General features: G+C 36.2%; 2 protein-coding genes across 2 annotated transcripts; one reads left to right on the plus strand and one right to left on the minus strand.

Annotated features, from left to right (window-relative positions):
* The first annotated feature begins 847 nt into the window (after nt 1–847).
* LOC126725872 (CASP-like protein 5A2) lies at nt 848–5,488 on the plus strand. Its single transcript, XM_050430877.1, has 3 exons — nt 848–1,395; nt 4,105–4,237; nt 5,061–5,488. Exons 1-3 carry the CDS (start codon nt 1,139–1,141, stop codon nt 5,250–5,252), a joined length of 582 nt encoding a protein of 193 aa, XP_050286834.1. The 5' UTR covers nt 848–1,138; the 3' UTR covers nt 5,253–5,488.
* A 6,538-nt stretch (nt 5,489–12,026) lies between these two features.
* Nucleotides 12,027–19,570, minus strand: LOC126725881 (homeobox-leucine zipper protein REVOLUTA). The gene is made up of 18 exons (XM_050430888.1): nt 18,456–19,570; nt 17,991–18,150; nt 17,391–17,476; nt 17,175–17,265; nt 16,936–17,031; nt 16,694–16,807; nt 16,522–16,605; nt 16,262–16,417; nt 16,112–16,186; nt 15,862–15,968; nt 15,524–15,707; nt 14,912–15,100; nt 14,601–14,681; nt 13,969–14,103; nt 13,304–13,638; nt 12,964–13,069; nt 12,664–12,813; nt 12,027–12,378 (listed from the first exon to the last, which is right to left on the minus strand). Exons 1-18 carry the CDS (start codon nt 18,686–18,688, stop codon nt 12,229–12,231), a joined length of 2,532 nt encoding a protein of 843 aa, XP_050286845.1. The 5' UTR covers nt 18,689–19,570; the 3' UTR covers nt 12,027–12,228.
* Between the last annotated feature and the right edge of the window lie 580 nt (nt 19,571–20,150).

The raw sequence follows: 20,150 nt of genomic DNA on the forward strand, positions 1-20,150 counted from the left end.
AATATTGTTTTTCAACTCATTTAAGATTATTACCATATATAGGAAAATGAGATAGTGTTATAGAATTTTTTTTTTAGAAAATGACTAATTTTCTAGAAAATATTATTGCCGAAATAAATAGAGTGGAAGCTCTTTCATTCGTATCCTAATCTTATTGGCCTTATTCTAGATTTAGGGCTTGCACTCATTTTCCATAGATTCTATAATTTCTTTTCTTCATGATCATTTGCTTTTACTATTTGAAAAATTAGGAAAAGCTAAAAAAAAAAAAAAAAAAAAAAAAAAAAAAGGAATTCAATTCAAAAGTTAAATTGGGTGGTGTTAATGTACTGCATCTAAGTTACTAATATACTATATGTAAGTTTCATTTATCTATTAATAAGGTACGAAAATATAGTATATCTTTTTTCTCTATAGCATATCTAAGCTTAATAGTGTTGGGCTTTGACATTCAAACATATAGAAATTAAACAAAGAAAATTGGTTCAACCATTCGATTAGTTGTGGATTTTCTTCCAAGCCAACCTTGCTTGAAAATTTGAATTTCAATGAAAGCCGAAGAAAAAAAAAAATAGTTTCAATAAATTGAAAGTTCTTTTTCTTTTTCTCTCAAGACATTTTCTATTGTTGAAAGAGTTATTGAGACCCTAAATTTGAATTACACCAAAATTGGGGAATGACCAATGAGGTGAAAGAGTATAGTTTTTACTTTTTACCACTGGCCGAAATATACTGAGTGATTACTGATTACAGCAGCAGCGAGCAGACATTTTTTTTATTTTTTTTATTTTTTATTTTACGGCGACAATTAACTAACTTTTACAACACAGAAAAAACATTACACGAAAATCAGTTGACCCTACCGCTAGTCTCTTCATTTTAACAAAAACCAATTTCATTCGCAACCTCTATCATCCTTAACTCCACAACAACAATAACACCAACACCACCAACAACAACAACCTTAATCTAATAATCTCACTCAGAACCCTATTTTTCTCAAATATTCGATTTAGGGCTTACATTCTTTAACTCTTTCAATTCAAAAAAAAAAAAAAAACTCAGATCGTCGGGTGGTGGTGGTGTTGATGAAATTGAGAGAGGCTGTTGAGGTTGCTGTTGTTGTTGTGGTGGGGAAATGAATGTGAGCCACGCGACGGTTCACCCGGTGGAGGAGTTTCCTACGACGAACGCTGGTGGTGGTGGTGGTGGTGGCGGTGGCGGTGGTGATGGTGGCGGTGGTGGCAACCCTCCGAGGCTGAGGATGAAAGATGTACAGGGAATGCCAGGCACGCCTGGTGGTCTAGCCTTGCGCGCGTGCCAGTTTCTCTTCGCGGTTGCGGCTGTTTGTGTCATGGCTACCACCAGTGACTTCCCTTCTGTCACTGCCTTCAGGTATAACAACAACTACACTTCCTTTAGCTAAAGCTTTAATTTATACATTTGATTTTTGCTTTTTATTTTCTTTATTATTGTTCATATCACTTCTTTTTGTTACATAACAGTTCATGAATTTTGGATCTGGAAAGCATGTTTGGATGAATAATTTTGATCATACTGTGTACAACATGTAGCCCAATTTGGGTTTTTGGAGATATCTGATTACAGTTTTGTTATTGGTACATTGATTTTTAATCTGATTTCAATTTAGGTTCACCAATGTATATTGTCAGGATTATGACTTCGGATAGAATATAATTGAGGAAATGAATACAGGTGACCCTGAGTAATATCTGATTACAGTTATGTCATTGGTACATCAATTTTTAATCTAATTTCAATTTAGGTTCGCCTAAGTATTGTCTAGACTATGACCTCAGATAGAATAAAATGGAGGAAAAGAATACAAGTGACTCTGATTAATTTGTTGAGGATCCATAGTCGACCCGAACAAATTTAGGACTTAGCCTTTGTTGCTGTTGTTGTAACTGTTATTAGTATTGTCAGGGAGTTCATAAATTGGTTTCCTGTCAATCTCTATGGGTAGGCAAAAGCAAGAGTTAAGCTCACTCAGAGCATTTGGGGCTCATTCTAGACATTAACTTTGTAAGTCAATGTGAATTAGCATCCTTCCATCCCTCAAACATAGGTACATAGGAAGTTAAGTGTTTGTCAAGCTCAAAACATGGTTGTGAAAATCTACAATATAGACAGGGCTGCAGGTTACACTTTTAAAATAGGATGCCTTGGCTGAGGTGATCTACATGTTTGGAGATACAGTTTGGAGAATTAAAGAGCTCCTAAAGGGTTTTTGGTGAATTTTTTTTTCTGAATGATGTGATTCCCACAAGTGGGATCCCTTATAGGAAGGGACATTTGCATTTTAAAGGTTCTTGTGGGGTGATACCATTGCCCAAGTTTTCTCATCTTTCACCTCCAAGCAGATGTTGTTTCTGTTATTCCCTAGGAGCTGGCTTGTGGATGATGGGGGAGATGTTCATAATTTCTTAGGCATTTCCTCTGGTTTTAGGCTATGCTTGGTGGGGCTTTTAGAGGGGCGCTTAAGCTTTTAAAAGATAGAAGCCACCTCAATCTCATTTGTTAACCCAAGTGTGCTTTAGCTTTTCATCAATTTTGTAAAACGCTTTGCTTTTTTTGTGGGATAGGAATAGTCACAAGTCACAACTTTGAGGGATGTTAACAGACTATTTCGGATCTGAAACTGCTGTTTTTCAAATCTTTGCATAAGTGGATGCTAGCTTTAGGCTACTTTTCTGCTTCCACCCTTGTAGATTTGCTTGATCATTGTAAAGACTTGAAGTTTGATGTACCCATAGTCTTAGAAATCTCCTCCCTGGTACTCTTCTCTTTCATAAGTTTTAGATTATGAATTTATCATATTCTAGAACATGATGTGGTTTGGCTGACTGATGTTAAAACTGATGCTGATGTCTGTTGTACCTGTGGGTTCTTGTTAGTTCACAAAACTTCTTAATAGAAATCTCCTCCCTGTATCATGCTTGCTTTTTAGCTGGAAGTATAGTAATTAAATGCATTGACAACAAAAGTGTTAGCTTGACAATCTTTTTCCCTTTACAAACTTGAATGTAATGATTGCGGAAATGTGATATTGGCGGGCTAAAAGGGCTTTCGCTAGTATGAGGTCTGTGAAATTATTAAGTATCAATGTGATGTGGGAACAACAGCAACAACAACCAAGCCTCATTTCCAAATTTTTGTGGAATGTGAATAATTGGCTTTCCTAAGTCAACAAGAATTAGGTTTTAGTTTTAGTAGCCTACATAAGGGTGCTATTGTTCTCCTATGGAGATAAGTTTGCTTGGTTAATAAAGTTTATTTTGGAATTTTTTAGAATGTCTGGTGCTGACTCTTAGGCTTGTTCTCTCTTGGTTAGTCTGATTCCAAGAAAGCTTAGGTGCTGACTCCTAAGTTATCTATTTTTTATTTTTCTGTTCTTCAATTTTGTTATTGCATCCATTTTGGTTTGGTTCTACATCACAATGTTAGGGAAGCCATGCAAGGGTTAGGAGGATGGGAAAAAAAAATCCAATATTCAGTTATTCAACAACGATATAATCTAAGATTTGGGGAGTAGACAGATCTGGCACCTAGATACTCTTCTGCAACTGACTATTTATGTATATGCTTTTTTCTTGTACTTTTATGTTGAATATATATCCATAAGATTTTTTACATTTATTTCATGTCGCTGTTTTTGAATTCTTAGAGCGTCCCATTGGGTAATGCAAGCAAACAAAACCCTTAAAACACACTCCAGCAGCTCATCTATTACTGTAGCAAACAATACATGTTGCTACAGTAAAAATGAAAAATACTGTAGCGTGGTGCATCTAATACTTCATTCGACAAAATCATATTCTCTCTCTTGGCTGCATTGGTTTTTTTTTTTTTTTTAAATGGGATGAATTGGAAAATAAAGAATGGGATGTGGGGTGTGTTATTAAAATGGTAATGTAAAATAAATAAAGTGTGTTTTGGTGATGCAAAATGCATATATTTTTAAAGAAGCTAATGGGAATGCTCTTATAAGCTTGACTGTTTTTAATTTGTTGTTTCCTATCTAATGGTAGTCCAGCTACTTACTATTCCATATCCTCAAGTTTTTCTAATTTTGATTTCCAGCTACCTTGTTGCGGCTGCTGGCTTGCAGAGTTTCTGGAGCCTTTCATTAGCTATCATTGACATCTATGCCCTTTTAGTGAGGCGTTCATTGCAGAATTATCGAATTGTCAGTTTGTTTACTATTGGTGATGGGGTAAGAAAATCACATGTGATTCTAGCAAAAGACTGGATAACTTCTAGCACATGTTGGCACCACTTGCACTTTCCGCATGTGTGTGTGTGTTTTGTTTTTTCAGGATAAGTAATAATGTCACTTGTTTTGTGTTGGTTCCAGGTAATCACTGGATTTATGATTTCCTGCCCCCCTGGTTGTCTTATTATCACATTTTCCATTTAATTCACAAATTTCATATTTACTGTTATGCCGTCATTAACATTCATAAGCAGCATTGAACTCTTGTGTCATTTGCGAACTACTTGGCTAGCCTAAAATGATCTAATAATTCATTCATTAATGAACAAGAATATTTTTCATTCTCCATAGTTAGTTTTCAAGAGTAACTATGCATTGCATAGCTATCCTATGCACTGAAGAACCTATTTATAGATGACTTTATTTCTTCCCCAGTGAATACTGTAGGGAGTCCAAGTTGGCTCAGAACTAGTAGGGAGCTCCCGCTATTCACTAATTACTACAAGCAAACTGGAGTTGAGTTCAAATTGACTTGAAATGAAAATGATTGTTGTGACTTATGTTTAAAATACTAGTAGTAAACCTTAGGTTTTCTTTAGGCAATTATCCTAATTTTGCATACTAAGTTAGAAACTTATGTAAATTTGATTTTGAAACTATGTATCTTATGTCTCCATCGTGTCTTTTTCTGCTGCAGATGGTGATAAACTTTAGGTTTTCTTCGTGCAGTTGTCCTAATTATGCATGCTAAGTTAGAAGCTTATGTAAATATGATTTTGCCACTATGTATCTTAAATCACAGCCATGTCTTTTTTGGTTGCAGATTACATCCACTCTTACTTTTGCTGCAGCCTGTGCATCAGCTGGCATCACTGTCCTTATTGACAATGACCTTGATATCTGTGCACAAAACCACTGTATAGAATTTGAAACGGCAACGGGAATGGCTTTCATTTGTTGGTTCACTTCATTGCCATCTTTCCTACTGAACTTCTGGTCATTGGCATCCCGATGAACTAAAAGAAAGCGAAAGAAGATAGAGTCCATTTGGAATATCATTTGAGGCATAGACTTTGTTGGTTTGATCTTTCTTTCCTGTTGTGTTTTGTGATATCCAAAGTACTCGAAGTTGGTTGTGTTTCATCATGTGTATATTAGTATATACGATGTATATCAGGCTGGGATGTTCTTCATATACTCAAGGTTATAGTGATCACAATGGTGAAGTGGTAAACATTCATTTGGGATTTATTACTTAAAAAAGTAATAGACGAGAATGAGTAATATTAAAGATTAAAAAATGATTGGTTGTGCATATGGTAAATGGCATCAAGTAATTCATAATTTAACTGATACATTGTCTCACCCTCCACTCCATGTCTGCAATTGCTGGAGATCCAAGTAAATTTCAACTCTGTAATTGCCCTATTCATCATGATGCAACTCATTGCAAATCATTTAATCCAATTACTCAATAGAACTCACCATTGAAAATTGGCTTGCAAGGGGAGGGTGCCGAAAAACTTATATACACATGGTTAAGCATGCACCTAAGTTACATGGGACACTTAAATCGTTACATCGTGATATAAGTATCCTAAAACCTGAAACAAACCCTTCATGATGGGATTTCAGTAGTTGCAAAATTGCTTCTCCTATAGAACTTACTGTTAAAGGAAGGAAAGGCACACTAACAGATAACATTAAGCATCACTTATTAACAAATTTAGCTTCAATTTCAATATAGTGCTTTATCAACAATGTACTCCACTATCTTCATGGACATGCGCTGGAGACCTGGAAATACTTAAATTAAAAACCACAAAAATAGCCTAATTGCTCTAAATGGAAAAGCAATTACCAATTACAGCTAAAACAAAAACTATAATTAATTATTACAAAGCTTATTTGAATCCATCAAATAGTATTTTACTATTTAAGAAAGATTAAAACAACTAAGGCACTTGCTAAGAGCATTCGCATTGGGCAAGATAAATGGTATATGTTAAGGAATTTTAGTATCAAAGCAAAAAAACAAGCCAACATTCGATCTTGTATCTGTTTTATCCTAAAAAAAATTTAGAATTGTGCTACAATACCATCACAAATTTGTGATGGTATTGTAACACAATTGTAAAAGGAAATAATGTTTTTTTATTCATTCCTCTCTCCTCCCACTCTCTGTCTCACATCTCAATCTTTGTCTTTCTCTCCGTGTCTCATTTCTGGCTTTTATTTATGTTTTGAAATATATTATTTTAATGTGTTGTATTGTAAAATAAAAATTGGGATGTTGGGTATATTGTAAAATGATATGATATAATTGATAAAGTAGTTTTTTAAGATGATAAAATAGAATATGATAGAATTTTCAGATGGGAATGCTCTAAGAAAAAGAATGTGCTAATTGCTAAACAGCTCCCATTATTTTTAATTCCTACAATAACTCACCATTTACAATGCAAGTAGTTCTCAAATTGTAAATTGCATCGAACATTCCACAGTGAAACCCCCATAAAAAAATAAAACCCAAACCCTCTAAATTGCTCACACTAAAAGCCTTATAATTGAGTGACATTGACTAGCTCATTTATAGCTCTCATCAATTTTTAATCAATTATATTTCTAGCCCAAAAATTAAAAAACCAACATCAAATTTATAAAGCAATATATTTGCCAAAGTGGAAGAAATTATTTAACGTGCACACATAGAGAGTATTAATTTGGGGGAAGTACGAGTGTCGCCATGGGGTAGCGATGTTGCTATAGCGGAAGCATAGCAAGGAGAGAAGCTTTGGACACCATAGGCGAAATCATATGTAAACATATTATTCTTCTATAACAAGTTTGATAAGTACGTGTACATATTATTGCTTTGACTTGATTACTATTTTTCTTATCATAAAATTTCAAAATTTTTCCTATTATGATGTGATGTGCATCTATGTTAGCCTGTGCATTAATTGTATGATTTGGTAGTGTTCTACCTTAATGTTTTCCTTAATTAAACATGGACTAGTATCTTTAGTTGAAGTTGATCTATTCGATCATGCGAACTTTGGATGTATAACATATTCCCAAGCCCATAGCCCAATTCCGGATCTAAGCTTTGATTTAGTTGGACTTTCAGATAGGTGTCAAATTTGGTTCTTAGACTTATAAATAAGTGGCAACTCCTTTCTCTATCTTAACCTCTGAGTTAGTGGTGTATTCTAAAACACATGTTTAGGATGGACACACATTAGGCAACTTCCACGAGATCCATTCACAAAGTAGATGTAACTACATTCATGGATCGCGCCTTAAAGCACTCACCAAAGGAGCAAGAAGTGTTGGGTGAGTTTATCGAAGAATTTGCTAGACTTGCACAATATAGTGAAAATCAAAACGAGAATGCAAAATAAGACTCAAATTTGTGGATTCTCAATTTTACTTAAGAAAATGAGCTATACAAAATGCATTCTTTTGAAAATGCAGAAACAGATCCTACAAAATGTGTTTCTAGCATTGCTAAAATGTGCCCTATTGAAAATGCATTTGAGTGGACATCATAATTGTGCCCTATTAATGTACAACTTTTGTTAATCCTTTTACAAAAGTGGTTAAAAATGGATCTTCACTTTGTTCTAAATTTCGTTAATCTCTTCTTATGTCACACACTCTCTCCCTTGTGAAACATCCCAACTATTAAGCATAGACATTTTACTATCAGGTATAGGTATTTTTTTAAACTAAGGACAGACCATTTAGGTGAGTGACTCAGTGGCAAAGGTTTGTTAAGGTCAATGTTAAGGGTTCACATCTTCGGGAGCTCAGCGTTAATTCACTCTCCATAACAAAGTGATCAAAATTGCACCGTTGTAGCTATTACAGCTGAAAAATGTTTAATGTCGGCCCCCAGATGGTATGTACTTTAAACCCCTAGAAAAATATTGATTTAAACATAAGACTATTCAGTTTATGCTAACCATTTCCACAAGTCCAACAGGTACACATATTTCAGACCAGTACAAGATTAAAGGGGTCTTTTGAAAAAAAAAAAAAAAAAAAAAATTAAGAACATAAAGATAAGCTTATTGAACCAAAACTTTTGGGACGACTCATTTTGGTGCTCCACCATTATTGAACCAAAATTGTCAAACATTGGGATTGTCCGATTGACCAGTTACTCCTGGTCTGTCTCCATGTGGCATTGCATATGGTAACAATGCCGGTAGCCAGAAATACCATGGACTTGGTGAGGAGCTCCAACATAGATCAAGGAAACAAGCAGCAACGACACAAATCAAGATGAGTGACTATCAACAACCAAAATCAGTAGGAATCGTTTGACCTGTTAACAATTTCTGGGATCAACAAGTCTGACTACCATCGAACATTTCCATCCCTTAAATTGCTTTTTCTGGTTATAAAAACCAAACCAACTCGGACAGTAGACAATTAACCCTATCCAACCAATTGATTTGGTCGGATTTTTAAAACCATGGTCATAGATGCCTAATAGATATTTCTAGAGAGAAATTGTAGGATCTGTTTCTGCTTCTGCTTCTGACATTGATGTTGATTCAAACATTCAACAAGGTGTATCCGTATATTTTAGCAATGCTAGAAACACAATTCCACCACCTTTTTAATAGGGCACATACACGAAATTTGAACAAGTCTAAGAGCATCAGTACCCTAATATGCTATATTTAGCATCAAAGCACAAAAAGTATGCATTATCCGGACTTCCAATTGTAAATTTTTTTACAATCTTGCTATAGTAACCTCTTACAAGTTACAAGTAAGAGCATTTCCATCAAGAGAGTCAAAATTTTTAGCATTCAACATCTCAAAACATTACTTTAACAATTTTAACACCTCATTTTACAATATACCAAACATCAAAAGTTTATTTTTTTTACAACTTCATTTAAATATTATTTTTTTATTCTCTCACTATATTTCTTTCTCTCTCTATTCCTATTCGTGTCTTTCTCTTTCTCTAAAGAAACCCACCACTTTTTTCTCAATCCAAGCAAACCACAACCACACCCACACCCACACCCACGGCTAGCCACTGCCAACCACCACCACCAAAAAAAAAAAAACCACTAGCCAACAGCCACCACAATCCCCAACCACCAAAATCACAAAACCCAAACCCACAACCTCGTCACCACCAACAACCGGAAAAACAAAAACAAAAAGAAAAACAAACTACCAAAATCACAAACCCAAACTCACTGCGAGACCACGAGTTGAGCCACCCACTTCTGCTGAGAAACACCACTGAGACCATCGAGCAACCCAGCAACTGAGCAACCAAGACCCATTAGCTCTGAGACCCACCAAATCAAACCCACATCACCACCGTGGCAACCACCATTAGAGTCATAAGTTACCTCAAAAAAAAAAAAAAATAAAAAAAAAACTTCAACACCACCATAACATCACCACTACCACCGTGATTTTTTAGTTGTAGATGCCTGTGAAAGAAGAAAAGAGAGAAGTAAGACCAGTGAGAGAAAAAGAAAGAAGAGAATAGTGAGAGAGATCAGACTTGTGAGGAATTAAAAAAAAAAATTGTTTACAATCTAGCTACATTGAGCTGTTATCAATGACGACTCACTGTAGCTGAATGCTAAAATATTTAGCATTTAGCATCTTTATTGTAGTTATGTTTTTATGATTTGAAGTATTAAAAATGCTAAAAAATAGCATTTAGCATTTTTAACACATTTGATGAGAATGCTCTAAGAGCTTACTGTAGCAAGATTGTATCTTTAAATAATGTTATTTTATTGTGTCTCCCTTTTTTATTAACATTTGTGATTCTTTTTCTCTCTTCTTTCTCTCTCTTCGTCTCATTAGTTTAGTCCTTTTTCTCTCTCTTCCTTCTTTCTCTCATGTTGCTCTCTCTTCTCTTTAAACCCGAAACCCATGGTCATGAACACCATCACCAAAGCCACCCATGGCCGAACCCACCAAGAGAGGCCATTGAAAGCCACCACCATCACAAGCCGCCGTAAGCCGCTAAACGCAAGCCATGGGTTTGCTCTCTCTCTCTCTCTCTCTCTCTCTCTCTCTCTTGTTTTGCTCCATTTGTGGTGTGGGTTGATTTCACCCTAGAATGTGGGTTGATCAAGTCATGGAGAGTGGGTTGATCTCACTGTTGTCTGTGGTGTTTTGTGGGTGTTTTTCCTATGGGTTTGAATGGGTTTTGGTTCGGCCATGGGTGTTTAGCAGTGGTTGTAGTGGGTTTTGTTTGTGGAGGTGGTGGTGGGTTTTATGGGTTTTATTCTTGGTGGTAGGGGTGGATTTTTTTTCACAATTGTGGTGGTGGGTTCTTTTCTACTATGGTGTGGTGGGTTATATTTGGATTGGTGGCAACAGCAATGGGTTAATTTTTGGTGATTTGGTGCTTTGTTCTTAACTAATTTTTTTTTTTTTATATAGAAAAATCTTGGTTGAGTTGTTGGTGGTTAAATAATGGGTGCAATTCTCATTTCTTAGCGGTGGGTGGTGTAACTAGGTTGCTCAACGGTGATGGGTGGTGAGAATGGGAAGCTCAACGGTGGTGGTGGTGGCGGTGGGTGGTTGAGAGAAAGTAAGAGAAACAGAGATATGAGAGAGAATTGAGATATATTTTTATATTTTTTATATTTTATTGTTTATATTATTTTAATGTGTTATATGGTAAAATAAAAGATAAGATATTAAGTGTATTATAAAATTATATGATATAATATATAAAACAGCTTTTGAGATGGTATAATAGAATATTTTTTAGAAACTGGATATGGGGAAACTTGTTCCACAACTAATTGAAGTTATGAAAATAAAAATGTGCTAGTAACAAGTCCATTTGAAAGTGATTATCCAGGGCTCACAACTTTAATCTCAACAAATTGTGAGGTAAGTTATGAAACAAAGTATGTACATAACAGAGTTGCCGAAATTTAATTTGTTTGGCAGAAAAGTATGAGGTATGGCGTAAGGTAACAATGTAACATGTGAGAGATTCCAAGATATCAGATATTTCTCATCATAACCTGTACAGAGTAAATTGTTGATGGGGAGGTTAAAAACTGAAAAGAGAATGGAAACAATTCTGAGAGACATCAGTTTCTTGGCAGAGAATACTCTGTAACCCCATTGCGATTTCAACGACCCTGATCCCATAGAGCAGGCGTGCATGCTTATTGCACATGACCGTACTCTCAGAATCCTCATTAAGTACATGACTACAAACACTAAAACCTTTAAATTCAAACAAACAAACAAAAGAGAAATGATGGTACTGTAAATAAGACACAGTCCGTCAAACACCTATATCCAATGGCTTTGGCGGAAAAGAAAAATCTCAAAAAAGTAGGACATTAAAGTTTAAAGAGACAAGCCTAGTAAGTACAAAATTATTGCACTTACGGAGTATACTGTGCTAACTTTTACAGGCCACACTGATTCAACATAAGGACCCACACAAAGGGTAGGGGATGAAGGGGCCAGATAAACAGTACTGTAGCACATACAGATGGTAACTTGTAGCTAGACACGTATACTTATACGTACGTACCAATTTAGTCAGTCAATATAAAAAAACACATAATCACGAGTCATGTACAGCAGCATGAGTTGGAAACAAAGCTTTTTGTAACCGCTAATTTGTCAGCCACTGCATGCTAAGAAAGACTGAATAGAAAAGTAGACACGTCTTTGTTCCCCCCATTTCGGTTTTTGCTTCAAGTTCCAACACCAATCTTTAATGGTAAACAATTTCACTACCAGAAAAAATTCACATGGATAACTCAAAAACTCGGGTGCATTTATAAAAATTTAATCAAATTAATATAATGCAAACCTGGGACTAGGATTTAAATAAGTACAAAACTTCCATTTTCTTTGCCCTTTTCTTTTTTCTTTTTCTTTTTTGCATTTTTTGTTTCCCGAATCCCAAATTCAAGATGGAAAATGAGGAGGGTGATTGGAAATATCAACTAAAATGTTCACACAAAAGACCAGTTTACGAAAGAAAAGGCTAGGCAATGGACAGTGGTCTCATCTGCAGCAAGGACTTTCCATGCAACCGCTTGTTCATATGAAACATGGCGCCCCATTGTCGACATGCAGATTCCACCCGGCAAGTAAGTGAATCCCTGATATCAAAATATGCAAAACATTCAGACATTATGGGTTTATAATGGAAATGTTAAAGGCAGGGAGTTTATATTCAGCAAACCATGAAAAAGATGGGTGAGGTTGAGTTCAGCATATGACTTATGAACCAAAACTATGGTATGGTCCCAAAAGAAAAGAACCAAATATGCATGTGTATATCAAGCAAGAGTCCCAAAGAAGAAATTATGGAATGGACAAGAGTACGTATATCAAGCAACCTGATGGCACACTACAATAAAATAAATTGTTCATTTATAATTCACCTGCTGCATTAACTTGGCAAAGTCAGCACACAATGCCTTGCGTCCAGACTCATCGAATATTTTATCGAGTGTGATGTCTTGTAAAGCCACTAGAGTTGTTTCCAACATGTCAAGCCCTGTCTGGTTTGCGAAGATGAAAACTGGCACCGTCTGCAATGCCAATGAAAATCCAGATTTAATAAAAAATACTACCATTTAAATAGACTACATAAATTGAACAATATGCTAAACCACTATATCAACTCCACAACCGTTCCATCAAAGTATAAAAAGAGGTGTGTTTTCTACTGGAATCTGTACCTTTAATGAACAGCACAAAATGGCATCCTGGTGATTCCATAAATGTTTCAACACCGAATCACCACCCATAGAATCAGATCTCAGCAGGTCTGCTCCTATATGGTAACTGAGGAAAAGATAAAGAATATAATTAACTAGCTTGTACAGGAATATATTGGAAGGGTCTATCTTAAAGCATTTAATAACAGCTCAACAGAAGATAGGTTGATCATGAACTTCAAAATTTTTTGCTTGCAGGACGGAAGCTAACATCCACTTTTTAGTATTCAATGGATTCTGCGATGCCAACCACGGTGTCACACATCCCAACCACATTATGAGAAATCAAAGCAGAACTCACCTATAGCTCTGGCAGATCCAGTGAGCCAGCGTAAGAGCCTCCGGAGAGCCTGGGGAAAGCTTTGGTCCCATGGCTGGGCTCAATCCTGTTGGAGATATTGCCATGGCAACCCTCTGCACAGAGGAGATGACACTTCGGACATACTGGCGTGCCATGGTTGCAACATTATCTTGTAGACTGCTATCAAATGGAAACTGGAAAGCAATAGTCAAGACTGATCGAGAGTAATGACACGATGACACATCTCCCGCAGCATGGTTTGTTGCTGGGCCCACTTCAAGACTTGATGTAAGATCTAGGGTGCGATGAGTCGACAATGAATCCTTGGCATCACTCTGTATAAAGATGACAGTAAGCATAAGGGGGGAAAATAGACTACATAAACATGATTTCCAGGATTTACAGTGTTCAGATAAACTCTCTTAGGCTTTTAAGAGTAAGCATGTGCAATAAATCAATAAAACTCCTGTGATATATCCATCACAATATAATTTACATAAAAGTTCTGTCACAAGGAAATTCTGACTTCATTGTGTCAAAGAAATTGACATTGCATTTTCATCTACAGTCAAACATTTCACTCGTGCACAATTATCTGAAATTGATAGACCATTGAAAGTGTAAATAAGTATAAGATTATTCAAGGAAGAACAGATAAACTCAACTGTTTTTGAATCCAATGGAATGATACGGAAACCAGAGGGTAACAGTGGAGCATCATCAGGAAACATTTCATCAATTGGAGCAAATACAAGTTCAGAACAAGCTCCCACAGCATTCTCGTCAACTCCACTACATATCTGCCAAAGAAATTAAGGCATTTAAGTATAATTACATACAACCAACAAACTCTGACCCTTTAGGACAACCAGAAAACATGAAGAAAAAGTTAAATAATGCCAGGTCCCAAAATCCAGTAAAAACATATTCACAAATATGTTAATATTTTAACAGTTGGAAAATCTGTTGAATATAAATGTGTTGACGTGAAGGTTTTGGGTTGACCCCCAATTCTCAGGTCAAAAAATCAGATCAGATGGCATTCCAATAAAACTGAATCCACACAACTGCTAAGTCTACTTGCCAGGTCATGATTTCAACACAATGTAAATAACCATGTCACAATTTCACAAATTAGTCCATATCAATGCTAAAACTTCAACAAATGCTTTTTTTAAGCAAGATATGAGTAACTTGTTGATTTTACATTTGGAGGGGGGGGGGGGGGGGGGAAGAAAGCAATATAACCAACAATAAGTAGAGCTGAAAAAAACAAGCAAAAGTTCAGAAAAAGCACCTGCAATAGATGAATGTCCCTTGATGCAAAAGCATCTTCTTGAGGAAGAGAATGTCCTTCAAGTCGAATAACTTCAAGCAACTGGAAGGCACACCAAGAGTTAGCAGGAATTAATATCTGTGATATATGTTACCCCACAGTCTCACTATATGTCATTGCACTTTCTCCAAGCAAATCTAGATAAACAGATCTCTGCCCACTCTAATTGGAGGAAATTATATATCCATGCCAATATACCCACCTAAGAAGAAGAGGGAGGGGAGACAACAACTACCATTTGAAAAAAAGAAAAAGAAAAAAAAGAAGCATACTTCTTCATGTTCTATTGTGTGGCCAAGAGGCATGATAATTTGGCTCCCAGTAAACCTTGTAGGCCTCATCCCTGGATAAGCATATGAGCCCGCTTTCAGTGATGCAGCTGAATAAGCATCAACGTTGAAATCAGCCCACTCTGAGCGGTGCTCCCTCAGGAAGCGCACCAGGACAGCAGGAGGGACATTCTAGCAAGAAAAGAAAAAGGAAAAACACAAACCTGCTTAGATACATGCATAAGTGCAGGATGCAAGCAACAGTATGACACCCATTTAAGAATTCAAGACTTACATTGATATACAAATTCATGATGGATGTCTTGCCAAATATTTCAGTTTAATTTATAGCTAATTAGAATATTGATTAAGTAAAAACTTGACAATAACCATTATAAAGATACAGAAGATAGCGCCAAAGTATTTAAGAAAATAAGGCTTCACTTCACAGATCAGTGTTAAAAATCAAACAAATCTAGATAGGTTTTGATTCCAACTGATGGATTGAAGTATTAAAAGTTGAGATAGCTGGCCAAATTTCCTTGTTCACTTGCTAAAAATCTCTTGTAACAGTCAACAAGTTTAATAGACATGAGGGGGACTTTTTATACTTACTTGGAGTAGCATGGAAGCCTTTGCACACAGAATTCCTCCAACAAATGAGAGGGAATTTGCAGGATTAGAGGTGGCACTCAAGTTCTTGGTTGAATTAACTGCAATAATCACATCTTCAGCACCATCACTGTTGATCAACGACCAGCCATCGTCATTGAATCCATTGACGGCATCATTGAAGCCTCTGCAACAAAGAAGAAAATTGTAAAGAATTAATAGTCTGCAGATCAACGTACAAAGTCAAAGGCCAAAAAAACTCAAATTGATGAATTGACTTTCACAACAATCTGCTTTAATGCAGCAAAGAATCCAAGAAATAAAGATAATCAAACAGCTACCTGCTCAATCTTTGGCTAAAAGTCCTCAGAACAGCCGGCTGCCTGCCCAAACCATATACAACCTCACCACTTGTCTCCTGAGCTATTTGCCTTATATAGCGCAGGGCCTTCACAGAAAGTATCTAGTCAGTACCTTCTAACATTTTCTTTTTTCAGGGTAGGTAAATTCAGGTTGTACTCAAAAGGATTGGACTGAACTCCACATGCAGAAGAAAAAACTAAATTATCAGACCAACTAGAATCTACTCACCGCAATAGTCATTTTCTGGGCCACTACTTTTGATGATTCATAAAGGGGTCGCAGCACTTCTGGCACACTCCATGCCTGAAATAAAATAAAAAGGAATTAATTTCCATGCCAGGTTAGAAATACCAAGAAGCTGATCGTTAAAACTCAAACCTCAAGATTCAGGTGGTCAACAATATGGATGATTGACCCTCCACCCTCACATGGCCGAATCAGATAACCACAGGGAAGCATTTCAGCTCTCACAAACTGGGCAGCAGCAGCTGCATTTGGGCCAGCACCAGAACCAGACAGAGATCTCTCACAAACCTTGAGATATAAAGAACAAAATACACATAAACAGCATATTACATTAGGCATCCACTTATAAGGAGACAGTGCATTGTCTATATGATAATAAAAGGCATGCTTACCACAAGACTGCCATTGTCTAAGCTTGTAGTGTATCTTAAAGTCCAAAAATCCCGTGCAGGAGCCAGTGTAGTTGGAGCATATGTCTGAAGCAATTTGATGTTCTTTCTCAGGACAAGAAGATTCATAGGTAGATGACAGAAGAAACATAAAGTAACAACCATTTGTGCTTACCTGTGTGTAAACAAGTTCAATTGTCCCTCCATTACCAGCTGGAAACATGGTGAAAACTTCAAGGCTCCGACATTCCCGAAACCAAGATGGACGATCTTTAAGGATCTCTGCAATCTGTTCACAATTTTTTGAAAAAAATACATCAAATTAAAACAGTTCATGAACCCAAACAATTGATAAAACAAATACCAACTAAGAAATGACAAGGTCTGGAGTTTTTCTATGGATGCTAATAAGCTTACCTTTGTAGGTTCTAAACTTACAAGACCGCAAGCTCGAGCTGCCACTCCATTGCAACTTTGGGAAATGGCAAAGATCCCAACCGAATCCGGACCAGGCTGACAAGAGAATTAAAAAATTGCTTAGTTAATTCTGGTTCAGGAGTGAAGAAATATGCAATATCATTATTACTTGCATAAACTAAAAAAATGATTTCTTAAAAAAAAAAAAAATTCTTTTTCAAATAAAAATAAATAAATACCTTCATCCCAGGCATCTGGACCCAATCGACAGCAGTTCCTGTAGCCTTTGAAAGGAACTCTGCCAAGGTCTCCTCTGCAATGGAGAGGAGTCTGCCAAAACAATAATTTAAAAAAAAAAAAAAAAAAAAAAATCAGAAACAGCACCATTAACAACATTTATTTCCAGATAATGCGGAGAAAAGAGAAAGCTCATGGCCATTGGTATTTGAGATTACCCAGCAGGGTTATTAGCATCTCTCAGAGAATGCTGAGGAGTGGTAACCACAGAGTCACAACTTGCATCAGTAGTTGCTGCTGATGTCTACAGAAGAAACAATTAAAGGTTAATAAATTTTACCAAGCGATGAAAACAAACAAAAAGGCCATTGCTGGATTCTTTTGCAGCACAATTAGGTAAACTAACTTGCCCAAGGCCAGAAAAGCTGCAAGTGCCATTAATATCCTTGAAATGTCTTAATCGTGGAATAGTTCAAACATAGTAAAAAGTCTACAAGAATAGAACAAAATGCAAGCAAATTGGGGCCAAAAAATAAAATCATTGCACATAAGAATGAATAGAAGTCCAACAAATAGATGAAGTACAGAATTTAATAAGATTTTGTCCCACATCAAATTCCTTTTCAAATTTGGTCCTACTCTTGAATTCTCTTTGAAAATGATAAGACCACAACATTAATAGATCAACAGAATTACCTTTTCTTGAACACACATACTGCAATTTGAAACTCCTAATGGACCATATACACAGAACAAGATCCACTACAAGGAAACAAGTAAAGAGAACAATCTACAAGAGAAAAGACTCATAAACTTACAGTATGCAATTGTTGCCGCATATACCCATTTTCGCATACCAGCTGCGAAACCTGTTTCTGCAGGCGATCATTCTCCTCCATCAACAGCTTGTTCATCGCTGTCAATTTCCTGTTCACAGTCTGGAGCCGTGAAGACTCTTTTCTCTGCTTCTCTCGGCACCTGCATGGCCAAAACACCATAAAACCCAAAAAACCATTCAGCCTTCTATGAAACTAAAACACACCCACTTAAATTGGTCACAAACCCAATTGATAAAAAACAAACTTTTAGGCCAAATTCACCACCTTTGCTCAAAAAATTACAAATTTATCACAGGACATAAATAGCAACAGATTCGGAAATGCCATAAATATAAACATCTGGTTCAAAGTTCAAACTGTTGCACTCACAAAAAAGGAAAGGATTTATGGGGGGAAAAAGAAAACAGAACGAAAGAATGAAACCCGAGTTTCCCAAAATGATACCTGCGATTCTGGAACCAGACCTTGATCTGCTTGGGCTCGATGTTGGAGAGAATGGGGCACTCTCGAATCAGTTGCTGTCTACGCAAAGAGCTGGGCTTTGGGCACTCAGAATAGACTCGCTCGAGCGCCTCAACTTGCTCAGCTGTGTACCTTACATACTTGCCAGCATCAAGGTGCCTACTGATACTCCCACTGCTACTCTCTCTGTGCTGCTGAGCCACAGCCATAGCCATTTTTTTCCTCAACGAAGAAAAAGCTGTTCAAGAGCTACTACTTTTTTTTTTTTTGCTCTGGTAATTAAAAGGGTAAAGATTCTTTAGCTTGGTAAAGTCCGTCTTCTTAAATAGTCAAGAAACTTATTGGTGAAGATAAAAGCCAAAAAATGATTAAAGGCTAAGACTATGCATGTATGAATACAGACATACACACGCATACAACTTTCTTTTTATCCTTCTAGATTCTCAGCTATTGGTCGGTGATGATGTAAAAACGAACTGTTATGAAGAATAAAACGCTGGGTTCGGTTTGGATTTCCCACAGATACAACCAAAACTCACCGAAATCTCTCACTGTTTTGAACTAATCTGAACTAAGATACCCAAACAAACAAAAAAAAAAAAAAAACAACTTTCCACCAAAACAAAGAAAACCCACTTGTCCCTCAAACTCACTGACACCAAGTCTTAAAGTTTTTGAGCTAAATCTCAAAAGAAAATTTTCACATAGATCCTTCAGCAAACCACTTCAGACCCATCATTTCATGTGATGCAGAGAGCTTGTTGAGTGAGCTTGCGAGGGAATAAGGAAAAGAAGAAGAAGAAGAAGAAGAAGAAGAAGAAGAAGAAGAAAGCTATGGCTCTCTCTCTCTCTCTCTCTTGGTCAGTGTTGGGGGCAAAAGAGAGCCAATGGTTGAAGCATTAGAGACAACCAGGTAACAATATGCAAACGAGAAGAACACAGAGTGATGATGATGATGATGAAGAAACCCTAATCATGACGAGAGAGAAGAAGCTACAGTGAAGAAATGAGAAAAAATTTTGGAAGGAAGATTTTGATTTTTGGGGCTATTTTAGAGAGAAAAAAAGAGAAAAAAAGACAGTGATCTGAACTGAGCTGAAACAGTGGGGAATAAAAGAGAGGAGAGAGAGAGAGAGTTGATTTGCACGCAAATCGACAAAACTAAGGAGCAGGCAATTGTTTTTTTTTTTCTTTTCTTTTTTCTTTATAATTTACGGCGGCATTTACGTCATTGTCCCTAGTGTTTCTTTGAATTGACGTCTTTAGACCATTGCTGCCTCATCTGTCAATCGCCACACTGCATCGGTCAATTAACCAAATCTTTATTGGCAGGACTAATTTATTACTGTATTTTACATTACAACATATACCAGTACTAACTATTATTATTTAATTATTATTTTAGTACTGTTCTTTTTTTTTAGAAAGATTTTAGTACTCTTCTTACTTATCAAATATATAAATATATATTGGTCTCAAAATATATATATATATATATATTCCTTAGTACTACATATAACTTCTTTATTTCAATTTTTTGTCTAAATCTTGTGGATTAATTATAAATGATAGAAAAAAAGTGGTAAATTTAAGTGAAACGTGTTAAAGTGATAGCATAAAATTGTAGTCTTATAACTACTCTTTTATTTAAAATATGAGATTTACTAACATGCGTCC

The sequence above is a fragment of the Quercus robur genome, chromosome 1, assembly GCF_932294415.1.
Source record: "Quercus robur chromosome 1, dhQueRobu3.1, whole genome shotgun sequence".
Classification (NCBI taxonomy): domain Eukaryota; kingdom Viridiplantae; phylum Streptophyta; class Magnoliopsida; order Fagales; family Fagaceae; genus Quercus; species Quercus robur.